Below are 27,965 nucleotides of genomic sequence, written 5' to 3' on the forward strand. Positions count from 1 at the left end.
AGGTCAGTCTTCTGTTGTAGTTATTACGTATTTATCATAACATAATTGTTGATGTAGGTTACAAACAAGTCTTATATTGATTTGAATTGAATTCGTTGCTATGCTGCTTTGTTCACTGTGGCTTTGCAGGCTAATGTTTGTTGTGTTTTGTAGGAAAACCAGAAACAAAATGCAGGAATGTGATCCAGACTGGGCCCCTCTATCAACCTGGGTCAGACTGAGTGTTGGGTAAGTTACTTTAAATCAGTAACTTAGTTACATTACTAGTTACTTCTATAAAAAGTAACCCAGTTACTTCAAGTTACTCGTTACTTCCAAAGTAACTAGTTACTAGGGAAAGTAACTTTGGTTTTACTCAGAATTCTCTTGTTAATGTGTTGCTTCCATAACTTTGCAGTCTTCTAGCTTGCTTACTTGCCACAGTGCACTGTGCCACCTACCAATAGAAAGGAAAAGATAATGTGCACATTTCCACGAGAGAAATCCCACACCTGGACCGTCGTTGACCGCCGCCATGATTCTAGCCTACGTCACAGCGTCATGTGCGCCTTTTACATCCAACACAAAAACTGCAGTCGTGGTGCTTTCAATTGTACTCAGAACTCAGAAATTCTGCCTTCTGAATAGGAAGATGTAGGTAACACCAGACTGCAGATGAGCTGCATACAGGGCTGGACTGGGACAAAAAATCGGCCCGGGCATTTTGACTGACCGGCACGCCATTATAGGAAAAATCATAAAGCCTTTGAATGAAAACAAACACTGTTGTGACAGTGATGTACACTGTTCTGATGGTATATATGCATCAATCTATCAATCGTTTGTTGTAAGATTCAGATAATTATTTTTTTTAAAGCGAGACATTTTAAATGAGAATAAGAAAGTATTTCTTTGTGCCCCCCTCTCCCTGTTAATGCCCTACATGCCCCCCTGGCAACACTTTGCTAGACCCGCCCCTGCACAGTTACCAGCTGTAAGCTACTTAGAAAAGGATCCTGGTGTTATTTGTCTCTCAGAAACAGTTCATAACTTCAACTCATTCATGTCACCTAAAAGGTAAACCTGTTTCTCCATCACAGCTCTGATGGTTCAGTAAGGACATCTCCTGGTTTCATCTTCATGTTTCCCTCTCACCACATATCCAAACAGACATCATGACCAGCAGCTTTACAGCTGTGGCTCCAGCAAACATCAGCTGATACTAGAAATTAATATTAAATACATTCTAACAACAGCTGATCAAGCTTAAACGTGCTGCTGTTGTTTAGCGCGACATCTGCTGGTTTCTTCTTTCTGGCGCAAAGTGGGCGATAAACAAACAAGAGAGAAAAGCCGATCAGCTGATCATTGATCAGTTTCATGATTGAAGTAGAAACAGGAGAGGGAGGGGGGAGAATGAGAGAAGAAGAGGCAGCTGTGCAGCGTAAACACAGAATAACTCCAGCTTTGTGTCTTTTTCATTGTAGCTGAAGTCCGGGACAAACTGTTTTCAGCTCAATACGAAGTGCGTAATATTTTCTCTGAATACGAGACGATTCAGCTTTTTACGGGACTTTACTAACTAACCTTGTGAATAAAATAAAGTTCACTATCAGTAACATCATAGCACCACCCAGCTGTATAGAAACTCCGTCATGCTGGCTCACGTAGTACGAGTTATTGTAACTGACTGTAAAAAGTCACCATTTGAAAATAAACTCCACCTAAACTTGGTTTATATCTGACCCAGACAGACTGCAGCTCATAACTTCTTACCTGAAGTTCAGTTCACCGCCTCGGGTCTCTGCTCCTCCTGCCTTTCCCTCATCCACCTGCTGGGCTCCACCAGTTGCTAATGTTACTGAATCTGTGGAAGCTCCGCCATAGCCACCACCAAACAATTTTACACATCTGCTAACCAGAACGCTGTTTACTCGAGTGTGACATCATTCCCAGGTCCTTGTTCCGATTTCCGAGGTAAGTCGAACGCAACACACGAAGTACGAATAACGATCTAAATCCTAGTAACGATTAACGCGTCCCTGATTTTGGCATAATAACTAGTTATCGTGCTCGTTACCACAATAATAACGTAGTTACTGTAACGCCTTACTTAATAACGCGTTAGTCTCAACACTGGTCATACCGAGTTTAAAGCTGCTTCCACAGTGAGATTTGATACGAGAGAGAGCGAGATCAAAACAGCCACAAACGTCCCGCATATATGTGCCCAAGGGTTGTGTTGAAGCAATCAAGTGAAGAATAACTGTTTTCCAGTGTGTTGTTTTGCAGTGTTTTTTTTTTTGCATTGTTGATTTGTTTTTCACCGAAGCAGCTAATAAAGCATAATGGACTTTTACAATTTTGCCTCTTTCTTGTCAGATTCTATAACAGAATGAAACAATAGTGCCAGTCATAAATAAAGACAATGAATTGAATGAATTACAAAACACTCATTTTATTTCTATTAGATCTGAAAATGTTGTGTAACACTACAACCTGAAACAACAAGTAGATGCGTTGGCCTGTACAGGAGATAAAGGAAAAAACAACAGCTGTGAGATGGAATCGTCCAAATCACCAAAGTAAACTGGACCTGGGCTTGTTGCAGGATGTGAAGTTATTAAACATGTTGTGAGTTTGTGCACTCACACTTAGGACCATATAATAATAAATATGTGCGTGATGAAAGTTGGGCAGCGCGCTAACATCCTTACTCCACTCTGTATGCTCGTGTGGGTCTGACCCTTTCACTCTTTTGATTTTTTCCTCCTACTTCTTTTTGCCTTTTCGCCACGTCTGTCTTTGTACAGACCATTGACTGTAGAAAAGATGGACGACGCGACCCCGCCTCCTCCCATTGTGCAAAAATGAAGCCAAAATATCCCGCTTGTGGAGGCTGCCATCTTGCAAATTTGGAGCCAGAGTCTGCGCAGTAGTGACTTGAGGTGGAGCGACTGTGTAACGCTCCCGCCCACACACCCGCTGGACATAGGGTTGCCAACCGTCCCTTAAAAAACGGAATCGTCCCGTATTTAGAAACAAAAGCACACGTCCCGTATTGAGCTAATAAGGGACGCACTCTGTCCCGTAATACAGTGAGAATCAAAAGTAGTCTATAAATGTTAATGGAATTAACACTTTGTTGGAAAACATAATTCCCAGCCCCTCTCCTGCTTTGTGACCAATGAGCTGACAGCACACTTATGACAATTCGAGTATGACAATTCAGATTACCGCTCATCTCATTGGTCGAGGAAAGGTCGCTTACGGAGAAAATACCGGAAGACAACAGATGACCACAACAAGAAGCATGGCCAACAGGGAAACAAACGCCGTCACTGCGGTGCAAGTCTCGGACGACAGTACACCTAAAGCTGGGCAGACACTGTGCGATTTTTTCAGTCACGTTATTCAGCTCCTGCTCAAACTGCACGATTGACTCGCAGGGGTTATAAGTTGGTAGGTCACGATGCAGGTCTCACACTATACCGCCCGATGCTCTGATGCGACCTGAGTGCTCACACTGTGCCTCCATAAAATGAAGGTTATAACAGAAACTCTGTCGCTCTCTCTCTCTGTCTTTCACTCACACAGACACACCACCACCATCAACTTTGCTAAATTGCTGATGAAGAACATGATCAGCTGTGATTGAGCAGCATGTAAATCCAACTGTTTTCACGGTTGTTGTGGTCGTGATGATTTTGTGAAGCCACATCGAAAAGGCTCGGATGAGCTTTCCAAAGTTCTACAAGTTGTGCCTCCATCGCTTGTGTCCAGATCACACGCTGCACTGCCGTGCTGCTCCGTCTTTTTCACTGACGTTTACGTGTTTGCACGTGAGCAGTGTGAGCGGCTGTGGTGACACCCTCACGAGCGATTGATGATCGGGAGCTGGTCGAGGTGTTAATCACTTCTCGTTACCCCACGTATACTACACGATGCACGATGAAGGCCAAAATTGGGCCGATCACCAAATCGCACGACTCAAAAATCGGCTCAAAATGGGCCAAAAACCGCACAGTGTGAGCCCAGCGTTAGAGCAGCAATGTTTGTTCGCTCAGAGAAAGAAAAAAGGCTGCAAAAGCACAGGGAGGAATGGGAAAAGGAAAACACCTGGCTGGGAAAAGTTAATATGGGCATGTGCAGTGAATATCAGCGCTATGTGGCCAGAAGTGTGATAATATAATTTATTTTGTGTAATAAACAAATGCAAGGATGGATGATTACAACAAATAGATGACTAATACATAAAAGTAATACATAGATTAATAATGATGATGAGTTAAGATGCGTAATCATGGGAACAAGCGGGTTTACAAACAGGAGCTGATTAGCTTTAGAAAAGCTGAAATAATACCTCAGCTGAAGCCAATTGTACTAAATGCACTATATGTGCACAGTTACAAGAATGTTTTTGTTCTATTGTTTTCTATTAATTTATATAATTTTAAGTTAAGCAGGACAGAGTTCTTTTAAAGAAAGATTTACTTATATTCTCAAAAGTTAAGCATGACAGGCTTCTGTTTAAGAAAGAGACCTGTTTTATTGTGTTAATGTTGTCATTGTGAGCTAAAAATAAATGGCTAAATGATCATTTGTTTCCCATGTGTTCATATCACAAAGAATATGCATCTGCTTAAATCAAGTTCAAGTCAAATGGTTAAAAAATAATTTCACACACAAAAAAAAGAGCTACCACACTGGGAAGGGTGAAGACAACTGGGTCGCCCGGCCCTGGCCACGAGGTGTCCCTTATTTATTTTTCAGGGAGTTGGCAACCCTAGCTGGACGTGACCGCAAACACGCCCCCTACACTTTTTACGCAGCCTGGCGACTCGAGGTTTTTTTTGCTCGTTTACAGTGACTGACGACTTGTTTAATTAAGGTAAATACAACTATGTCACTGTTATAAAAAAGACACACAGCTTATCATCTTATAGTTCTACAACATCTAAAATCGCTCTGTTGTTAATTCGTTTGCTAGATTAGCCGCTAGCATACGCACTGTGTTGGAGGCTTGTTGCTAGCTAGTTAGCGATGCTACACACCTGCTACTCTAATAGTTTGTTATTGAAGGATTCAGGACTTCTTATGGTTTTTTATCCGTTTTTAGACAGCGATGAGATCAGCTGCACACTCCACAGAGGCCCAGAGTTACTGTTAATATCAAAAATATAACGCTGTCCTTTGAGATTTTGACATAAGACTGTGAGTGTCATGGATCTAAAACTGTTTAAATCTCTACAGCCTGGTAACATGGAGACTTTAAAAGCAGCAGCAGAACGTTTCAGTAGTGTAGTCTAATTTGTTGTTTTCATTTAATAATAGTCTATATTATATCAACAGCTACATTCACCCTGGAGAGAAACTAGTGAGGCAGACCATCAGGACCAAGCTGGGTTTCCTGGTCCAGAGGTTTGGAGAAACTTCTTGCCTTTCTTCCATCACAGCTGTCCTGTGCCAGATGTTCTGTTGACCCACTGAGAGAGGCTTCATTTAAGAAACACCAGGAAGACTGAAGCTCATCGCATTGATCAAGCAGGACTCATGATCTTCACCAGCAGCTCCCTCACAGGGAAATCTTCATCACTCCTCCGTAGGCCCGCCCCAGGAGATGGATAAACCCAACATTTCATAAACACTGTGATGAGACCTTTGGTTTGTGTAATGTTATAAATACTCGGATACTCCCCAGAGGCTCCGGACTTTTACATAAAGATATTATATATTATATCCTGTAGAAAGTTATATATTTAAAAATATGTGATCCTCTCTGGTTACTCTGGTATGAATAACTCTGAATCACTTTATGGTAAATAACCCACCATCTGCAAAAAACTGTGAAAACTGTGACCTTTGACCTTCATCAGGTTTTATTTAATTGTGTCAGAGAAACTCAAACGTGCTCTTCATGCAGCTGAGTACATCAAGTGTTTAAAACGGAAGCTGTGCAGGTCTGAGATACAAACTGAGGTCCTGTTAATGCTGATATATAGTGACACAGTTACATGAGTGATTAATCCTTTTTTGTCTTTAACTTTATCAATAAAACAGCTGCAGCTTTCACTGCAGCACATGTGGTACTTTAACCTTTGTACTGTTTTCATCAGTTCATGTTGCAGTTAACATGTGAACATGTTGGATGATCTGTGCTGTCACTGGGTGGTGCTGAGGTCTGAATCTGAGGGCAGCTCCTGTAATCACAAAGAGAACAGAACCATCAAACTCAGATAGAAATTTTATCCCTCAAAATTGAAATAAAGCTGATTCTTCTGTCCTCACACACTCAGGATCTGAAGTTCTTCTCTTACATTTTTCAGTATTACAGTACACTACAGTACTTTGATCCATAGTTCCTGATTAATGAGGAGTTACTGAAGTACAAGCTTTAAAAAAATGTTACTGTCTTTACAGATGTGGTAAGAGACTGAAAACATGCTGTTGTTTGCACATCTTTAATATTCAGCTCTGCACAGGAGCTGCAGCAGGATGCAGCCTGTTGCTCTTACAGTATAATACTTGTAATAAAAGTACAGTAACAGTAATTAGTGACTGAGCAGCCCGGGGCGTTTCTCTTGATTTCTTTAGTCGGTGTAAATTCATTCACCTGCACAGATTAGCGAAACGAACCCTGACAGCCGAGTGCTCATCTTAGCTAGCTAGGTCTCAGGAGCTAGCTAAGGACCGTAGTTACTGAGTAGCTTACAAACACGTTTAACTTACCGAAAAAGTGCAGCGGGGCCTCGGGTCCTTCTGTCGGTAGTCCAGTTTACTGAAGAACACCTCAGGCTGTCAGGTTAAAACACTCGGTCGTGTTTTCGTAGCGTAAACGCTGGTCCTCCTCTCAGAGCCTACGCTCTATCTGCTATTCCCGAACAGAGATACGCAAGTTTCTCCGTGACTGCAGCTGCCAGTCAAAGCTGCTATGATGACGTTTCACCCCAATTTAACATCACCGCGGTAGGAATTAGAATCAAACTTATGGGAGAGGAGACCTCTCGGACATCAATCAGCGTGATGAGAACTGTTGATAACAAAAGAAAGAATCTTTGGAAAAAGTTGATTTTAGGAGAATTAATTAATTTTAGTCTGACCCCAGTCCCATCCGCTAACATGGAGGAGGCGGGGTTTATGACCTATACTGCAGCCAGACACCAGGGGGCGATAGAGACGTTTTGGCTTCATTTTTGGGGACCTGACGTGGTGTCCGTCGTTTTGTTTTTGTTTGTTTTGTTTTTGGGGCAAATAAAATGCAAGTAGGGATTAAAACCGCAGAATGAATGATTACCGGTGCTGGAAATGCTAGCGCTTGATGCAGTGTTTTGATTTTGTTGCCATGGGTACCCACAAAACAATGCATGAAAGTCACGTGGTCTGCCAACCTCTTTCGTGACGTGACGTCAGGGGAGGGGGCGTGGTCACGAGTTTGGGTCGAGCCGCCATCTTAGTAGGCCAAACAAAGGCTACAGGAGGAAAGCACACAGAAACATCAGCTGTGGCTCATACTTGCTGTGTTGTCGTTGCAATGTTAGATCGCGCGATCGGGAAGGAATAAGCTGGAAAATGGGCTCTTTTTTTATCGTCTCCCCTCCTGAGAGCAACGCGAAGGAGCTTCGACACACAGGACACATCACTAGAGCTCATGTACGTGGACGGCAGGCCTGGATAGCAGCGGTGAGTCGAGCTCAGCTCTCTGCCAGCATGTTTGTTGGTGTGCTCCCCACATTTTCATTCCGGTAAGTTCCAAAGAAATTCACATTGCTGTTTATTTTTGTTTATATACTTTGTTGAGAATAGATTCCTTGATACAGATCAGAGTTAAAGAGAACACAGTTTGCTTGCAACATTATAATATTGCGGTTAATGAGTGTAAGAATACAAAATAGAAAAAAGGCTGAGATGGGAACAAAGAACTGAGGTGCAGGACAGGAGGACAATCAACCCCCAGGACAGTAGCAGGAGTTACTGAGGGTGAGGAGCAGACCATTGTCAATGGACACTACCTTGAAAGGAGATGGGGTCAGGGTGTCACTGTACTAGTCCATTGTGGAGGTGTTTACTGTAGAGGGGAGGAGACCAGAGGTTATAACTGTAACTGTTAGATCAGCCTTTAGCATAGGATGCAGTAAGAATAGTGTATAATAGGGTAATAAATGGATTGTGTGAAACATGGGAACATCTCAGCGTGATCTCTACCAGGACCAAAAGAATTGCAGAGACCGGCGTTGTCTCAACAGCTTTTAGTTTTATTTTCAATGCGCTGAGGTCATAATTAGAACAAACATCCTAATGTGTGATGCAGCAGAACTGTTCTGTTTATGGAGAAGCTTATAGGTGACAACTCCACAGTAGCAAGTGGAGTTTGCCTTTTTTGCAGATGGTCACTGTTATGTTTTCATCTAGAGCAAATTTTGGGGCAGCTGCTGAGGAGAAGTCAGTGTTATGTGCAACCTCTGCGCAACACAGTGTGTTTGTTTTGATTCGTGGCCTTCTAACATGGCGCCGCGATCCCACAATGCACTGCGGTGTGTCGTCAACTCCAAAGCCCTTAAATCCATAATGTAAATATAATATGGCCAATATTATATTTATTGTCAGAGTATTATGATACATTACAGCAGTGAGTGAACTCTGTGCCTCTGAGCTTCAGTAAAGATTCAAGTTGCAGTTATTTATATTTCCTGTCACCTTAAATCTTCACTCAAAGACAAGTATCTGTGACAGTGTGTATACAGATGTGTTATATATAAGAGACAAATATTGTTCGTTTAATATGTTGGTACTAAATTTGGCTCAATGCTTACATATATGTGTAAAAGCAAATGTAGGAGCTGTGATAACTGTGTCTGATAGAATGAAGAGTAGACTGATATATGAAATATTCCTTTATTGGGTGAGAAAATCAGACCATGTCATAACTGCTGTAAGTCACACAGAATAGATATCAGAGCCTTAAACAGGCTGACGTCTGCTAAATGGGTCAAACTGGGCAGAAAGTCTACAAACACATAACATCCTTATAGAATATGATGTAACACTATAGATCAACTTAGCTCAGAATATATAAAGCATATAAACAGTTACAGCAATATGATGCAACAAACACAGCAGCTACTGATCCAAAATACTCAAAGCTTCATAGAACTGAAACCAACATTTATTTTAGCTCCATTCTGCTGCTGATACAGACTTTAGGTTTCTGAACATTAAACTTGTTGCTGCCTTTCATAGTGTGTAACCTGAAGGCCCTGAGTACTTTCTCCCACACTGGAAACACTGGGATGATCACATTATTTGAACATTACCTAATAAGACTGATTCAGCACAGACAGTTATGTTAAACTTTCCTAGCAGTCCTTCACAAACAGGGAACAGTCTGTCTATTCTCTCCATCTGTCAGCTGCTGCTGGAGAACACTTCAGATTGGGACAGCCTTCGTAGCGTCGCTGTGACGTAATAGGTCCCAAAATGCATACTCGAAGCGTGCGGACGCTAAATTGGGACACAGCCAATGATCTGAGATGGACTGACTCACCTGCACAGGTGAGCTGTGTGACAGCAAAGAGCTGATTATCAGCAGAGGAAACAGGAAACACTTTAAACTCCTCCTCAGCTCTAACTCAGCTGCTCCTCTGACAGCAGGTTATGATCAATAATCACTCTCTGAAAGCTGATCAGGTTATTGTAGAGGTGTCAAACATAAGGCCCGGGGCCAGAATCGGCCCAGTAAAGACTCTGGTGGACCTGCTGGATGCATCTACAACATATGATGGAGGCGTAAAGTTTTTGTGTCTGTAAAAGTTTCCTGCTGACAAACACAGCTGTGACTCTCACTGTCACAGTAACACACATGAACTCAGGTGTGTTTTAAACTGGAAACTATTTAAATAACACATGAAGTCATATTTCACAGTGTTTTTAAACAAACTGAATCATTTTATTAAAATAAAGTTGGTTTTATTTTGAAAATCCTCAGTGTGGAAGCTGATCTGGCTGAACTTTATTTTGAAGAGTCTATAAATATTGATTATTGATCGGTGCTGTGTGTGTCAGATCATGTTCACCTCCAGCTGCTGTCTGCCTGGACACTGATGACATCATGAACTGTGAGCTCTGTGATTGGCTGCTGTGTGTTAGAGCTCAGCTGCACTTTCAGTCACTCACAGACTCTCACACACACTCTGTGAGGTTCACACACAGACACACTCAGAGTTTAACTGTCAGAGAGCTGCTGATGAAGATGAAGGAGCTGCTCCTCTTCCTCTCCTGTGTCCTCTGTGTCTCTGCTGACGGTGAGTTTGTCTCTGTAAACAGCAGCTTATTGATCAGGTTATTGATCAGGTCACTGATCAGTGTTTGATGTGTTTCAGCTCTGCACAGTGACATTGGTATCGTTGGCTGTTCAGACTCTGATGGAGAGATGATGTATGGACTGGATGGTGAAGAGAAATGGTACGCAGACTTCAACAAACATAAAGGAGTGGACGCTCCGCCAGACTTCATAGGAAGTTTTAATTACCGGGAAGGAACTTATGAAGGATCTGTGGCTAATGTACAGACCTGCCAACAGAACCTGAAGGTTGTTCGTGAAGATATGAAGGACTTCCCTCCCAAACACAGTAAATACAACATGTAACACCTGTCTCACCTCACCTGTGTTTACCTGCACGCTCTGTAGAGTAACACACTGATGACATCATCAGCACTGATTTACTTTGTCCAATCAAACACAGCCAGCTTCAACCTGATTAAATATAAGAAATAATTCCACCTTGAACTCATTCAGACTGATCATGTGTACAGAAACACTGACGTGTTTATATTTGTGTTCATGTTTCAGTATTTCTGAATGCAGTATTCTGCATTTACTGCAGATCACAGTTTATTTTTATTTTCCTCCTCTTAGTTCCTCTGAAGCTGAACTGAGTCTGTCTGTAGTTTAACTTCATGATTCTGACCTCACTCTAGCTTCTCTCACACAGACAGTGATGACATCATCTGACTGAACACCTGAACGTTTTATTGATGTTTATTATCATCATGATCACCTGATGTGTTTGTGCACAGTTGCTCCCTCTGTGATGATCTACACCAGAGATGAGGTGGAGTTTGGAGAGGAGAACACTCTGATCTGTCATGTGACTGGTTTCTATCCTGCTCCTGTCAACGTCTCCTGGACCAAGAATCAGCAGAAGGTCACAGGATCCAGCATCAACGTTCCCTATCTCAACGAAGATGGTTCCTTCAGACAGACGTCCAGACTGGACTTCACCCCACAGCTGGGAGACATCTACAGATGTGCAGTGGAACATCTGTCCCTGACTGAACCGCTGACCAAGATCTATGGTGAGAAAACTTTATTTAAATGTCTCTGTGTGTTTCTGTCTCCAGAGGTGAAGACTGAGCCCAGTGTTTATTACAACAGCTCAACAGCTGGATCTGATCTGAGCTGACAGTTTGAGACAGATGTTGGCACATCATCCTGTGTTTCCTGTTTGTGTCCAGATGTGAAGGTTCATGTTTCTCTGTGTTTGTGTCTCCAGAGGTGGAGGTGTCCGCTCGCTCTGATCCAGGTGTTGGACCCTCTGTGTTCTGTGGAGTGGGTCTGACTCTCGGTCTGCTCGGTGTGGCTGTTGGAACCTTCTTCCTCATCAAAGGAAATGAGTGCCGCTGATTGGCTCACAGTGATGATGTCATCAGTGTTATATGATGAGCTCATAATCACTGTGACTGTCCTGTATGTAAGTGTGCAGAGTTCATCTGTAATGAACATCTGATTCCTGTCTGCTTCCTGTTTACCTGCCTTAAGTTAATCACCTGTATGAGCTGTTCTGTCTGTCATCATGTGTGTCAATAAAGTTTAACTCTGGAATTCAAAGCAAGGCTACTTTCAGCCGCTCTCCCCTCACAGCTCCACATGTTCGATCCAGCAGATGTTACCTGGACTCTGCTCCTGCCACAAAAACAAAGAAGATAAAAGTCAAATTAATGTTGCTGAAATCAGTTTTATCTGAGCTCAGGTGATCATCTGTGTTCATAAACTGCTATAATGAGTCAATGTTTATCAAACTGTGTTTCAGATCGTTATGTATCAATAAAAACATCTGAGTAATAAACACAAATCTGTGAGTCTGTTCTTTGTGTGTTGTTACAAATGCTCACTCTCTGTGGTTTGAGTCAGTGCAGAGCTGAGTCAGGTGTGTCTCACTGGTGTCATTATTTAGGTTCTGCTTCCTGTTTGTTGTCATGTGACGTCATTGGTCACTGATGACGTTACTGAAGTCCAGGTTTGAGGAAGATTTCAGGTCAAACAGACAGTTTAATCTGAATTCATCTTAATGCCACTCAAAGATATAAAACTACATTTCTGATCATGTGTATGATGATACAAACAGGTGAGAGAAAAATCAATTAACAGTTTATAGAAATGAATCAAACATGTTTAGTACTTCTGTTGTAACATGTTTTAATATATCATTCTTAAATTGATCCTGAATGCTGTTAAAATCTCATCATGATTCAATTCAGTTTTATTATATACCAGTGATCCCACCAATAGTGACCTGAAGGAGTTTTATATTGTAAGGTGAAGATGCTACAGTAACACAGCACAATAATAATATTATATGAGCTGATGTCCATCTGCTGCAGTCTGACTGTTAATGATTTTATGTTTGAATCCAAATTTGTCTGCTTTAGTATTTAAATGGCAAATTCTAAATCTTATTTAATTTAATCACAGGAAAACGGGATTCAGCTGCTCTGAACACTGAAATGTAAAAATATTTATAGTAGACAACAACCTGGACCTCAATACCACCAAAACAAAAGAACTGGTAGTTGACTTCAGAAGGAGGAAGTCCGAGCTGCAGCCTGTCAGCATCAACGGGGAGTGCGTGGAAAGGGTCTCCAGTTTCAAGTTTCTGGGTGTGCACATAGACACAGACCTTCAGTGGAGCTCTATAATAATAATGGATTGGATTTATATAGCGCTTTTTCAAGGCACCCAAAGCACTTTACAATGCCACTATTCATTCACTCTCACATTCACACACTGGTGGAGGCAGCTACAGTTGTAGCCACAGCTGCCCTGGGGCAGACTGACAGAAGCCAGGCTGCCATATCGCGCCATCGGCCCCTCTGGCCAACACCAGTAGGCAGTAGGGTAAAGTGTCTTGCCCAGGGACACAACGACCAGGACAGAGAGCCCAGGGATCGAACCGGCGACCTTCCGGTTACAGATGCGATTCCCAACCCCCTGAGCCACGGTCTAACACCTCTGTGGTCTTAAAGAAGGCCCAACAGCGTCTCCACTTTCTGAGAATCCTCAGAAAAATGGACCTGAAGAAGGAGCTGCTGACCGTCTTCTACCGCTGCTCCATTGAAAGTGTGCTGGCATATTGCATCGGTGTGTGGTTCTCCAGCTGCACCACAGCACACAGAAAGGCACTCCAGAGGGTCATCAACATGGCCCAAAAAATCATTGGACATCCTCTTCCCTCCCTGAAGGACCTGTACAGCACTCGCTGTCTCAAGAGGGCACGCAGCATCCTACGGGACTGCACACACCCAGGACACCGGGTGTTTAAGCTGCTGCCGTCTGGCAGGAGGTTCAGGCTGCTGAGGTCCCGAACAAATAGACTCAAGGACAGCTTTTACAACAGGGCAATAGCCCTGATCAATGCAAACAGCTGACCTGACTGGATACCTCCCTGGACTTTTTTAGGGGGAGGTAACAATGTTTAAAACGATAACAATAATATTTATATTTATAACAAGGTGCAATAATAATTAATGTGCAATAATAACAGTGTGCAATACACATACACTTCTTCTTCTTTTTTATACTAAGTTAATATACTGTGTTGTGTTGTTTGTTACGTTGTGATGTGTCATATCGTGTCGTGTTGTGTTATATGTAGTGCCGACGTAGGACAGTTTTCCAATTTCATTGTACTACTGTACTATGTATGACTGTGCAATGACATTAAAGAGTTATCTTATCTTATCTTATCTTATTTCACATTAACTTCACATTAATTAAAAAAATATGCCTGTTTTCATCTTTGAGACATTTCCATCACATCCATGAGGCCTGTGTTGTCACACAGAGGAGCATCAGCCAGCTGCATGGAAATCTTTAACAATAAAATACTTTTAAAGACAAACAGGAAGTATTAATATAACAGTGTGATGCAGTCATCAAAAGTGCTACAAAGATACTGGATTGTTTTATTCATTATTAAACTCGAGGAAGAAGAGAGACGTGTAAAGATGACAGTTTTTAATATTACAGGTTGATGTCAGTGGCCAGTTCAAACTGTTTGGTGCAGATAAATATTAAAGATGAATGATGCTCTGACTGTGGGATATAAATGAGAACAGAAGATTCTGAGTGCTCTCTGCTTTTAAAGCTTTAATGGACAAACACACACACGGTGATGAAGAGTGTGAGCTGGTGTCACAGAGTTCTTCCTGGTAACAGATGACGCTGTGGTCATGTGACCTGTCCTCTGTTTTTAGAGCAGCTCTCAGTCAGACTGAGTCAGTTTGTCAGGAGAACTCAGGAACATGGCTTCATCCTTCCTCTGCCTCAGCCTCCTCTTCATCAGCACAGCAGGTATGATCGATATATACTCATCAATACACTCCTTAATATACTGCAGCGATACACTGATCACCAATCACTGTACTGATCACTGGTCAATACACTCATCACTAATCAGTATAGTGATCAATACACACAAATCCACTCATCAGCACACACATACAGTCTCTCACTGGTTGTGATCAATACAGTGATCAGTCCCGATGTTCTGTTTGTTCTCAGATGGATTCATGAGTTATATGGTGGCTCGCTGTGACTTTAACTCCACTGAGCCGAAGGACATCCAGTTCATCCTGTCTTACTATTACAACATGATGGAGTACCTCAGGTTTGACAGCAATGTGGGGAAGTATGTTGGATTCACTCAGCTGGGAGTGAAGAACGCAGACAGATTTAACAAAGATCCAGGAGAGCTGGCTGCAATGAGAGCTCAGAAGGAGACGTACTGCCATAACAACATTGGTGTTGACTACCAGGTTGCTCTGTCTAAATCAGGTGAGTGTGCTGGTCTGTGTGACATCATCAGGTGTTGACCTCCCTCTGAATCACTCATGATGGACTCACAGCTGCAGGTCAGACTCTGGTGATCAATAACTGTAATAAATCATTGTTCACAGCTCTGTATGTGAACACTCTAACCTCAGTCTGTGGCGCTCCCTGCTGGTGAAACAGGCAAACTGCAGCTGTTCATTATAACACACTGATGATATTAAAGTATTTATTTAACCTGTTCGAGGTGAAATATTGCTCACATTAATTTTATTAATATTTCCACATAAATATTTCTAACAGCATGAAGCAGCCTGACAGGTTATTGAACACTTTTTACTTCTTTACTTATTTTAAAGCAGATAAATCTTATAAACACTGATGTTTGTTTAAACTTGGATTTTCACACTAATGTGTGTCTGCAGTTTGTTTCTTTGTTGTTTGTTGATTTCTTTAACAGCTTCACACCTGCACACATTTACAGCTCAGATCAATGAGTCAGTGTAACAGTGGAGCTATTAAATATACTGAAACAATTATTAAGTTATCATCATAACACACACAACCTGTGAGCTGTGTAACATGAGCTTAATAATTCATGTGTTCCAGTGGGACAGAACACAGTTTTCCGCTGGTTGAACCGTCTGATAATCAAACGAGTGTTTCTTCATGTCATGAACTACAGTCAGCTCCCAGCAGCTCAGAGGAACATGAGGAGAACCAGCTCAGACCTCCTGTGGAGAGGAAGCTGTCTGATAATGAAAAGTGATTCCACGTGTCGTATCCATCACTTTTGGGTTATAGATGGCTAGATCTACAGTGCACCTAAGTGCACGGATGTTCTGATATCCTTGTGTCAGTGTTGTTCCCACATCATCATAATAAATGTTGTTCCAGGTTCAACATTGCAAGTGACCAATCACCTTCTCCTGACCTCGAAAAAACAAACGCCTTCAAAAAATCTGCTTCACTTGCGAGAAGAGAAACCGCCTCTGTAAGGACAATATGTATAATGCTTACCGTTTATTAAAGAAAGGTATCCTGAAATGCTGATATCCAGAATTCAAGTTCCTGGATCAGCGGACAGAAGCGGTTTCTCTTCTCGCAAGTGTAGATTTTTTTAAGGCAGTATTTTTCAAAGGCAAAAAAGGGGGACGTCACAACAATGTGATTGGTCACTTGCAATGTTGAACCTGGAACAACATTTATTATGATGATGTGGGAACAACACCAACACAAGGATATCAGAACATCCTAAGTGCACCATGAGTGTTGACCCATGTGTGGATGAGCAGGCTGTTTACAGGAGTAACTTCCTCTCTGGAGTGTGACGGTGTGACCTCACAGAAGGAAACATGTGTGAGAGGTTTCCTCCATCAGGCAGCAGCTCTTCTCTGACCCATCTGTGTGTGACCGGTTACAAATATGGTCAAATAGACAGACACAGCGCCCTCTGCAGGTTCTGGATGGTACAGTCTGATCACGGTGATCCTTTATCAGGTCCTCGCTCCCCACCACTATCACCATCTCCTCCACCGTTGTTGTTCAGCCTACAGCTGGGCCTACAGTTGTTCATACCTACACCCAAATGTAACGAAACAGCAACCAATGTAACACATTCATTAATCAGCTGCTGTGAGTCTTTAGCTGTAAAAAACAAACAACACAAACATACTGTAAAAAGAAGCAAGTGTATCAAACAAAAATAAATCATTATTAATTTCTGCTCAGGAATCAAACAGCTGGATGAGCAGAAATTCAAACTGGGACCAGCTGTGGATTCAGTCCTTTAGTTTGCAATCAGTACTTTATCATCTACTCTCTATATGTCAGACTTTACTTCACTCTGAGTCAGCACTTCACTGGATGTTAATAAAAACCGATGCTGATCCAGGTTCGAGTCTGGTAGATTTCCAGCACATACAGCTCTGCATGTCTTACTTTATAATAATGATGTTTGCAGCTGCTGATGTTTCTCCTCACATTCCTGATTGTGTTTGAGTTGTTTTGTAGAACACTAATTTTGTACTAAAAGACATCAGATCAGTCTGACATCTGATCTGATGTCAGACTGCTTATATGTGACTCTACTGTTGACAGTATCTTTATTAATGCACATGTATACAATCATCCCTGAGAATATGATATTAACAACGACAGAAACTCATAATGTCTTTCAGCTAAGCCGTACGTCAGACTTCACTCCAGTACGCCTCCTTCTGGTATCCATCAAGCCATGTTGGTCTGCAGTGTCTATGACTTCTACCCCAGTAAGATCAAAGTGAGCTGGCTCAGAGATGGACAGGAAGTCAGCGCTGATGTCACTTCCACTGAGGAGATGGCAGATGGTGATTGGTACTACCAGACCCACTCACACCTGGAGTACACACCCAGGTGAGCATCATAATCAGACTTTTAGTAAAAGGTCTGCACTAAAGTTTAAACATTTAAAGTCCAGATCTGAGAGTCAGTGATGTTTGTGTTGAAGGTCTGGGGAGAAGATCTCCTGTGTGGTGGAGCACGCCAGCCTGGAGAAACCTCTGATCACTGACTGGGGTAAATACCTGTCTGTATCTACACACCTGTACACACCTGTACATACCTACCTGTCTGACTCTCACCTGTGTGACTCAGATCCCTCCTCAGAATCGTCCATGCCTGAGTCAGAGAGGAACAAGCTCGCCATCGGAGCTTCAGGACTGATCCTGGGTCTGATCTTATCTCTGGCTGGATTCATCTACTACAAGAGGAAGGCCCGAGGTCAGAGCAGGACTCTCACTCACAGACCAGTTCATACCTGAAACCAGTTTAGAATCAGAATGAAACCAGTTTAGACCAGTCTTAATCTCAAACCACATTACATGAGTCTAAAACTGGTTTGGATCTGGTTTACATCAGTGTTTTGTTTTATATATTGATGTTTTCAAATTCATTTTCAGGCTGTTTTTGAACCAGTTTCACAAAGTTGTAGACCAGTACAGTTTATTTTCAGACCACATTAGTGTCAGGCTGCATTCAAACCCATTTTTTAATGCATTTTTTTTAGAGAACTCTCAGACCTGATCCAAGCCCTGAAACATGAAACTGAATCACTGTTACTGAGCAGTTTAAAACCAGTGTCCATGGTGTGTTTTCAGAGTGTGTTGGTGACTGTGTCCTCGTCTCTTCTTCTTTCAGGTCGTATCCTGGTTCCCACTAACTGAGCCTGGGTCCTGGTCCTGGTTCTGTCTGATATTGTAAAAGCAGCTGCTTCCTGTGTTCAGACTGATGATGATGATGATGATCTCTGTCTGGACTCTGAACCTGATCCAGGATCATCTCAGTGTTGTTGGTGGTTGTTGTGGTTTCACTGGGCTGGTCCTGGATCAGGTCTAATGTAGACTCTGCTGTTTGATGCTTTACCTCTGCTGTTTAATCCATGTGATGTAATCCCTGTAATCCATGTCTCTGAATGATTTGGGTGTTTCTGCTTATTTGATTACCATAGATCACACATTTGTACTGGAGGTCATTGTTCCAAAATAAATGACTCAAACTCTCAGCTGTTTACCTGCATCCTGTTAATGTCAACCTGAGGATTTTATCGAGCTCCACTGTCCTGCAGGAAGGCTCAAGATCATATAGACTTGGAGGTGACGGATATGAAAGATATACAAGCAGTAAATAAATCACATGTTGTGACAGTATATATGGAAATATCATAATAACTATAACTAATACAATTTAAATTTCCTGAGAAAATGGGGTGTGAATGCAAAAATCAGCAGAACAATAGAAATTTAGCAGAAATATTGAAAAAGCTGAACAAGCTGAAGTTCCATCAAAACTACTTGTTGTTGAACTGTGAAAAATGGGCAGAAACCTTAGAAAAGCAAGAAAGAAGAGCCAGCAGGTACACAAAATCAGGTAAAAATGACATGACTAACAATGTTACAAATATGGACACACATATTTAAATTAATAACACTTTAAGTGTCGATGTTCTAGAAGGAGTCGTCTGAGCGCGCTCATTAAATCACGTGATGAGAGCGTGACAGAAGCTGTTAGTGTGCACACGCGTGTCTGCACGTGAGACAGTCAGGAGCCTCCACCATTGTTCACAGTAACAGAGGGACTGGCAGCTCACAGTACTGACATCCAGAGTCACCATGAACTGTGTCCAGCAGCACTTTGTGCCCAATGGAGACACACCTGTGGGGCTCTTCAGTCCCACAGGTGTGTCTCCATTGGAAACAACACCTGTCCTACACAAACATGGCAAACAGAGGTGCTGGTGGAGTTGCTGTTTGTGTGAAAAGTGACATTGAAGTACCTCCATAATGTAACTGATGGTGAGTTTGTGGCTTTAAAAGTTGAAGCTCGGGTGACTGATTTCAGTCGTATACAGACCTCCAGATCATTCCTGAAAAACCTGGTAAGCCTGTCAGACTCATTAGAGGTCATGGACTGTCACCACATCATAGTGTTACTGTGACTTTAATGAGAATGTTTTATCCAGGTGTTACGACCTGTCTAGGGGCCAGGTTATATCATGATTGAGCATTCACCAAGACATAATGTGTATGTCTGTGTCCTGTTGACCTGCTGAAACCACATGATCACCATAGTTTTTCTTTTTGGATGAAAGTTTGCAGGGCTAAATATGTGTTTATGCTGTGTGGACAGACAAACGCAGAGGACAGATCTGAGGTCCACATCATTGGTGTGGCCACGACTGACATGCAGAACCAGCTGCAGCTACTCCTGGAAACTTGACAGAGCGTCTATAGTGAGGGGGAAACGTGGAAGCACTTGGATGAGGAACTGGAGAAGGACGAGGTCACCGTTAACAAGACAATCAAAGGGAAAGAAATCATGCAGATAGAAAAATATCTGTGTCAATAATTTAAAGAAAACTATTTATGGTTCTTTTATTTTGTTCAGGCTGTTCAGACAAATATGCAAAATGATATTTTATAAATTATAAAGAATGAGGTTCATTGTTTTTTATGCTTATTCATATTTTAATGGCACCTTATTATGAGCAGTACAGTATTTAACAGTAATAGTTTTAAGCAGAGGTGGGACCAAGTCATTGTTTTGCAAGTCTCAAGTAAGTCTCAAGTCTTTATCCTCAAGTCTCAAGTCAAGTCTCAAGTAAGTCTCAAGTCTTTATCCTCAAGTCTCAAGTCAAGTCTCAAGTAATGTCAGGCAAGTCAGAGTCGAGTCTCAAGTCACTGGTGTAAAAGTCCGAGTCAAGTCACAAGTCTGAAACTTTGAATTTCAAGTCCTTTCGAGTCTTTAAAAAAAAAAAAACGAAAAAATAATGTTGCAGTTATGCTAAATGTAAATATTAGACCATGTAATTTTAAAATCTGTGTTTTTCTCAACACATGACAAAATAGTGAACTTAGAAAATATACACAAATTGTGAAATTGCACCTCTTTAAAATGCAGCTCAATTAAACTTAGCTCCTAGAATAATTTTCACCGACAGTTCTGAGATAAGCTGCATGTTATTCTTGGATGCGGTTGTAGGACCAGCTTTAAAATCGCATGACAAAAATATCATACACATTAAAAAAAAACTGCATCACCAACGTAGCCTGGACAACATTTGCTAGTTAGATGAAGTCAGCTATCTCATCTTAGCATATTTATAATTATATGGTTCTTGGAGTGAGTGCATACACTCATGAAGTTTAGTAACTTCAGGTCACTGCAACAAGCCCAGGTACAGTTTACCGACGGATGGGTGCAGGACCTTGAAATGCACCGTGTAGAACGAAAGACCATCGTACATATCATAAGTTTACCAGTCTCACAAATCGTCGTCATAAATACACATTCGTTAACCGTTTATTAATAGGACCTTTGAGCTCAACGGTAATTAATTAGTAGTGGAAATAATTTCTGGTAGCGTTACAGAAATGTAGCAGTGACAATAATATTGTATGCTGTAATCACCGCGCGGATAGGAGGCGGCTGGCTTGACCGCAGCTCACAAATGACGGCTCACTTTACCGCAGTCTGTAATCGCACTGGGCAATTAGTGATACAAAACAACTGTTTTACCCTGTGAATAAAAGTATATGTTTTTGTCAGTGTACCATAATAACAGAAGCGAAACGCAATATTGTGTCAGGACAATTCACTATTTATGCACAATAAATAAAGGAGCATAGCGCGACAATTTCTGTTCAGCGCCAGACTTGCTTGTAACCTATATCACCAATTATGTTATGAAAATGACGTATTAACTACAACAGCAGACTGACCTTCGTGTAAATGCTTGGAGCAGACTAACCTGTGAGCTGGAGTGTTCTGGGACGTTATATTTGGTCTTTGAATGGCTGCAATCCAGGCCATCCGTCGCGTCTTTGTTACTTCGGAAACATGGCTTGAACAATTTCTCTTCAACGACGTAATCCGATAACAACCGATCTCTTTACCCGTCGGCTTCCCGTGGCTGTCATGCGACCGGCTATTGCAGTTAATAACACAACAGCTTCTTGACATTTTTGTGTTTCTTTTTATCGCTGTGTGACTGATTTTAATTGAAAGCCTGCGTGCGCTAGTACCGCTTGCCACGAGTTCCCAGAATCCTTTGCGGTTCTACCCGTGAATGACCTCACATTTTCAATCTCTATATAATATGCATGTTAAATTTTATATTTGGGGTAAAATATCAAGTCTTTTCAAGTAAACCGGTTCAAGTCCAATTCAAGTCCCAAGTCATTGGTGTAAAAGTCCAAGTCAAGTCACAAGTCTTAGAACATTTTTTCAAGTCAAGTCTAAAGTCATAAAATTAATGACTCGAGTCTGACTCGAGTCCAAGTCATGTGACTCGAGTCCACACCTCTGGTTTTAAGTGCTTTGCATTAAAGATTCTAATAAAGAGTTGGAAATGCATGAAACAGTCTGCAGCTTTGACACGACACACTTTTCATCTGCTGTTTCAGCATAAAAATGATCTAAAGCAACAGAACATTCCACCAGAAGGCCAACAAGTGCCCATCTGTGTGGTCAACATCATTAGTGATTGGTTTTTGGGGAGGAGGAGGAGATTAAAAATGTTGTTAAAAAGAAGAATAACACAACTAAAAATAAAGATCAAAGCTTAATGTTGTATTTTGTAGGTATTAAATGGGGCGCGTCCATCAACTCTGTACCTTCAAAGAACCCAATAAATTCCTTTCATTATTCATTTTAACATTGCTGCTGTTTAATGCTTTGTTCAGATAATGATGTGAGGGCAAAATGATGAAGTCCAGATTTCTGGGTGGAAGTGATATCAATGAAACCAGGCGTGAACATTTTATTAAAAGGTTTATCCAACAACACTGAATTACAGGATTAAAGCAGAGATAAATCACAGGATATCAGTTTGTATACAACGAGTGCCACCTGACACACTGAAACAGCCAAACGTTTAACACTGAGGTGTTTGAAACATGCATTCAGTGATTTGTAAAACAAAAAGTCTTTAGTGTGGAACTATTGAACCTAAACGTACATTTGTTACGATCCAGCTCAAAAGCCTCAACATAAATATAGAGATAAGTTAGTGGTACCATCTCTTTCAGCTAAGACAAAGACTGTATACCAATTTAGGTTCTGCAGCCTTAACAGTCTACAAGGGCCGCGAAGACCACTAAGGCCGGAAGTGCGAGGCTTGTAGGCTCATGAAATGGGATGGTCTAACCTCCGTCGCGCTGCCCAGGTTGCCTAGCAACCATGATACCAACTGTGGGAAACGTTTCATACAGCTTTGTGTGACAGAAATGGAGAACATATTTAGTTCATTTGTTTCTACATGAGCTCTGTGTGATTTAATAAGTATCTGAGGCTGAGACCACAGGACTGTAAAACATGATTGTTGGGCTCCACAGCATCCTGCTCCACCTCACCCTCCACCCACAGCAGGCTGTTCATGACAGCACAGTGGATCCAACCTGTCTTCTCTCCTTCACTCTATCCTGCCTAGGGATGGGTATTGATAAGATTTTCACGATTCCGATTCCATTTTCGATTCTGTTTAACGATTCGATTCTTTATCGATTCTTTTTAAAAAGGAGAACACTAAGGTCGATTAGCTTAGAACTTTGTTTTATATCTTCTCTTTGAACAAGATAGAAATTTAGGAGTAACATGGCCTTACAAACCCGACAGTGAGATCTTAAGAGATCCAGCCTACGGCTCTTCAATGGGGTGTCACAGGGTCCCCAGGAAAAAAAAAATTGTAAATGTAAAATAATAAATAAAGAATATCCAGTAATGTCCATGCCTACAATTAAACACATTCACTTACTAGACTAAAACTGGCCAGTGGTGGACTCCCTCAGACATCGGTGCGTTGGTGGTTCTTTGTGTCTGGGGATGGGCTTCCAGGTACACACCGGCTCACTCCTTGGCGGCCGCTTATCGGGGCCTGGAGCCTGGGGCTCGCTCGGGCCACTTCGGAGGTGGGGTGCCCCCCGGCCTCTCGGCCTGGGGCTCGGTCACTCAGGCGCAGCTGGCTGCCGGCGGAGCTCACGGGCGCGTCACTGCAACTCCCCCTGGCTTCTGCTCCGCGGCTGCTGAGTGAGCCCTCATCTGGGACTCTCCTCAGCTCTTTCTGGGACAGTGGCGCGGCTGCCCCTCTGTTGGTCTTCCTTGGTCTCTTGTGTTCTGGGGGCCTCTGGATGTCTGGAGTTTTGATCTCCTCCATACCTGCTTCATGCCCTGGAGGACGGGGCTGTGGCCTCCCCACACCCTCTAGCAGATCATTACATGAAGGAACCTTTTAAAAAACAAAAAACAAGCGCGTCCATGCTCACAGGTGTACACACGGGTGATCACACCCACAAACTACACCCTTTTTGGCTCCTACCTCAAAGCACACTGTGTGCTGTTGATCTTATGTGCTGCACAATAATGTTTAACATTTAGTATTTACTGTCATATTCACATAGATCATTGTGATGTTGTTTATTCTATTACTCTTGTTCTCTTCTGCTTGTTTTCTTTTTTCTTTCTCAACAGGTGATCCAGGTGATTGATATATGCATTTTTTTTCTGCCCATTCTGTTGGTTTTTGTCTTTTGCCCTTCTCCCCCGTCCCTCTTCTCAGCTGTTTCTCTTTCCCTCTTTCTTTCTCCCCTTCTTTCCTCCAGTCAAGTCTGTCCCGTATTCAGCAAGTGAAAATAAAATAAACAATAAAAGGTGAATCAAATGGACCATTACGGCAAGGCTGGGATGGTCTATTTGGTAAAGTAAATCCGTTGGGCATCTTTCTTTGCCTTTAGACAATAATTCTGATGCAAAAGAGCCAAACGGGACAGGCAAGCAAAAAAAAATAAAACTAGACTAAAACTTGTACTGCAGAATCCAGTTAAAAGTCCAAATATGTTTGCTTATTCACAACACTGGCCTCTAAAGAGACACGGGCATCACTAAACTTAGCAAATATTAGCTGCAGGTTAGCTAAATACAACGAATAGGCTAATGTTAGCATTTTACCACAACTTCAACAGATGTAGCTAACAAAAACTAAACTTATGTCCAGTCCAGTGGAATAGCAAAGAAAGATGACAGAAAATGATTGCTTACCTGCAGTTTAGAGGGTCCACCTGAACTCTGCAGCCTTTGAAAGAGCAGGGGCGGATCTAGAAGGGTGGCACCCAGAATTAACACTTTGAGCCTAGCTACAGTGAATATAAATGGTAAAACTGAATATATTGCATAGTGTTACCTCCCCCCTCCACCATTAACAAATGGTTCAGCCCATAGGGCAGACCGACTTTGTTTCTTGTTGTCAGTAGCAACAATGCCAATGACTGTGAATCAACACCATGGGCATTTCAGATTTCTCACAGGTGGTTGGTTATTCCACTCTGGAAATGGAATGAAGTGTTATTAACCCTCTGTGTGCCGCACCTCCAAATCACATGACTGATTTAAACTGACATAGCAACAAGCTGCAGCCACGCTGAGTCTCTATTTCAGCCCGTGTTGAAAGTTTGGACTTCAAAGTATACACCAGTTTTTCAGTTTTAATGACAGGGCGCTAAATCCAGAGTTATGATAAAAAAAGATATGTATAAGTGATGCTAAATACTATCGTCACATTAAGAAATGCTTTAAAAAAGCATTTTCTAAGGACAGCGTGAAAACAGTAAAGACAGAAAACCTATTCCACCTATTGGTGGAGAAATGTCAACCAATAACAAAAATGGCACCACGTTGGATTTGGTTGTTTAGTGTAACATATGTGTTAAATACTAATGAATTTCACCCAAAACATCCCTTGTTTAAATTAAATACTTCATTCTTGCATCTCACTCTCCTACCTGTGATCTAAGTCTGTGTGAGTTCGTGTGTGTGTGCGCTGTGTGGTGACGTAGGCGTGTGCATGTGTGTCCCGGTCACAGAGGTGATCCAGTAATGCTGCACTAATGAATTAGACTAACTATTCACGTTAGCTAAAGTTATTAAGTTAGCTAAAGAGTTGGGATGCTGTGTAAGACATAAATAAAGCTAAAACACAAAGGTTTGGGCACCGTTTTGCATGTTTCCCTACTGTAGGGGTCTCTGCAAGCATACAGAGGGGGCACTCTGACAGGGTCCAAGATGACAACTTTGGAATTCTACTAGAAACAGTCGATCATGTTTGTCAAAGCTGAATTCAGGGCAAACTACGCTAAATTAGCGTTTTTAGCTAGCAGGTACAATAAGCATAAAAGTTACCGTACGGCTATCATTTGTTAACATGACGCTTGTTCTTATACATGTAATACATTTATTACCAACCTGAGAGTTTATCCGCTGGTCATTCGACATGACGAATGACTTCTGAAGTCTTAATTCAGCTCAAGACGCTGTAGATTCCCGTCAGTAACACTTTCGGTCCGCTAGTAAAACGTAGTTCTATTAATTTGCGTTTGAACCGGAACCGGATGTAAGTTCCAAAAAACTGAATTTTGGAACTGAAATTGAATTGTAGAACTGAAACTGAAATTATTCGAGAGCTGAATTTTTAAAGGATAAAATGCAGTTTCAAAGCAAATCAATTCATTTTCAAAATATAAAATTCAATTTCAATTTAGTGATGATCATTTTCAAACCATAAATTGAATTTCAAATTAGACTAATTCAAATTCAGTTTTCAAAAGCATTTATTCAAGTTACAATTCAGATTCAATCTGAGCAATTCAAATTCAAATTTAACTTATTCAAATTCAGTTTCTGATGGCACAGATTTCTGCCCATAGGTAAGTCACTGCCACGTTGCTCTCTGCAAATTAAAGTTTGTTCAGACCCCAAGCTGCAATGTGAATACAGCCGAACCGCCATGTTTTTGTTTGTCATTTAGAGACTCATTCGGGATAAGTTTTGTGGAGGGCGGAGTTCACTAATATAGGGCTTTGGAGTTGACGTCACGCCGCAATGCATTGTGGGAGCGCGGCACCATTTTCGGGGTCTACGAATCAAAACAAACACACTGTGTTGGAACGACGATTACAAGATGCTTAAAAGCAGCTCAATAGAGAATGGACTGTATAGAGACCGATTGCGTCCAGAGGCGAAGCGGCGGTACTTGCAGAAAATAGCCTGCATTGGAAATGTAGACCCGTATGAAATACGGCCGTGGAGTAGAAACCCTGAAGACCAACCGCTATGGACGTAGCCTGACATATTCTCGTACCTTGTCTGTGGAGTCAGCGCGTACAAGTCGTCATTCAAACAAAGGTAAGTCAGCTCGAGTACTGCGAGTGAAATGCGTTTGATTTCCCTGCAAACATTCAGATTAGTGCAGCATAAATTCATTCATGAGAGGAAATTACAGTGAGAACATGTGGAGGCTGTTAGGTGGATAACATAGTGAGTTCAGTGCATTGATGAGACACTGTCCTGAAGGATTTAGTTATTCTTTATGGTTAAAGAAATTGCAATGATTTATTAATGTTTATTATAATTCTAATTATACATCTTGCTTCCATATTTGTATCTTGTGTCACTAAAAATACATTTTATTTTAGTTTTATACATTGATTAATGACCTGCAGAATCTCCTTATATTAAGTGATTCATAATTGTCACTTTATGCTTTCTCCATCTCTACAGTGATGACATCCTTGCATTACATACTTTAGGTTCATTTTCTGCAGGCAGGTTTCTGACAGAGAACAGGCAGATTTACACTATAACATGCAGCGTTCTATAGATGGACACATAAAGAAATGCATAATTACATGTATGTGCTAACTTTCTAAACACTTTGTTACATTTATGATAAAGTAGATAAAACACATTTGTGTCGGCCTTGGCTCATAGTTCTTGTCTTTAAATGAACTTTGTCTGTGTGTGTTACTGCACTCTCAAAGACTGAATGAACCAGCATTGCAGCCATGAGTCACTGTGAGCATCACAGGGAAGGTTGAAGCCGCCCACTGCAGCTGTAAGGCCGGAGTCGCAGAGACCTGCAGCCATGTCGCTGCTCTTCTGTTTAAAGTAGAAGCAACAGTGTTGATCCGTGGCACAAGGACTGTTACAGATGAACCTGCATACTGGGTTTTTCTGGGTAATATGACCAAGATACAGCCAGAGGTTGGCCATAAGATAGACTTCTCCTCTTCAGCTGCCCAAAAAAGGCTCTTGATCAAAACATTCACAGACCATCTGTAGTGACAGGTAAAAGGTAAAACATCACATCAGTAACAGTGTAAAATCCATGTCATTTATAGTTTACAAATGACAAAATGTTTACATAAAATCATGACAGTGTTTACATGATATCACCCACTACTAACATTACTTTATTTACTGTATCTTTTGAAAAAATAACAGCACAAGACTTAAGAACATTTAACAGGAGCAGGTTTCATTTTCCCTGGTTTTATTATCACACTGTTCACCAAACGCA

The 27,965-nt window shown here is 41.6% G+C and overlaps 2 protein-coding genes across 3 annotated transcripts in view; both read left to right on the forward strand.

Annotated features, from left to right (window-relative positions):
• Positions 1–10,125: 10,125 nt before the first annotated feature.
• Positions 10,126–12,107, forward strand: LOC147333410 (H-2 class II histocompatibility antigen, A-U alpha chain-like). Its single transcript, XM_086267407.1, has 4 exons — positions 10,126–10,277; positions 10,356–10,604; positions 11,053–11,331; positions 11,529–12,107. The coding sequence occupies exons 1-4, from the start codon at positions 10,220–10,222 to the stop codon at positions 11,657–11,659; spliced, it is 717 nt and encodes a 238-aa protein (XP_086123533.1). The 5' UTR covers positions 10,126–10,219; the 3' UTR covers positions 11,660–12,107.
• A 2,400-nt stretch (positions 12,108–14,507) lies between these two features.
• Positions 14,508–27,965, forward strand: part of LOC147333411 (H-2 class II histocompatibility antigen, E-S beta chain-like) — a 147,645-nt gene continuing 134,187 nt past the window's right edge. The window contains exons 1-6 of one of the 2 annotated variants that reach the window (XR_015125463.1): positions 14,508–14,605; positions 14,816–15,088; positions 17,263–17,476; positions 17,571–17,638; positions 17,717–17,842; positions 18,260–18,368. Coding sequence is in view for 1 of the 2 variants with exons in the window: in XM_086267467.1 (XP_086123593.1) it covers positions 14,557–14,605; positions 14,816–15,088; positions 17,263–17,476; positions 17,571–17,638; positions 17,717–17,842; positions 18,260–18,285 (756 nt within the window). In the remaining variant the exon portion in view is untranslated. Of the gene's footprint in view, positions 14,606–14,815; positions 15,089–17,262; positions 17,477–17,570; positions 17,639–17,716; positions 17,843–18,259; positions 18,624–27,965 lie in introns of those variants that run through there. The other variant, XM_086267467.1, reaches the window with a different exon arrangement.

Source organism: Aulonocara sp. 'chitande type north' Nkhata Bay, linkage group LG3 (genome assembly GCF_057382095.1).
Source record: "Aulonocara sp. 'chitande type north' Nkhata Bay isolate Kocher_YH1m ecotype deep benthic linkage group LG3, A_spYH_male_GT1.1, whole genome shotgun sequence".
Lineage (NCBI taxonomy): Eukaryota > Metazoa > Chordata > Actinopteri > Cichliformes > Cichlidae > Aulonocara > Aulonocara sp. 'chitande type north' Nkhata Bay.

Excerpts from the sequence above, each read along its gene's own strand:
- LOC147333410 (XM_086267407.1), top strand. The coding sequence starts at position 10,220 with ATGAAGATGAAGGAGCTGCTCCTCTTCCTCTCCTGTGTCCTCTGTGTC. Across the intron at positions 10,278-10,355 it reads CCTCTGTGTCTCTGCTGACG|CTCTGCACAGTGACATTGGT; the intron begins GTGAGTTTGTCT and ends GATGTGTTTCAG. Across the intron at positions 10,605-11,052 it reads GGACTTCCCTCCCAAACACA|TTGCTCCCTCTGTGATGATC; the intron begins GTAAATACAACA and ends GTTTGTGCACAG.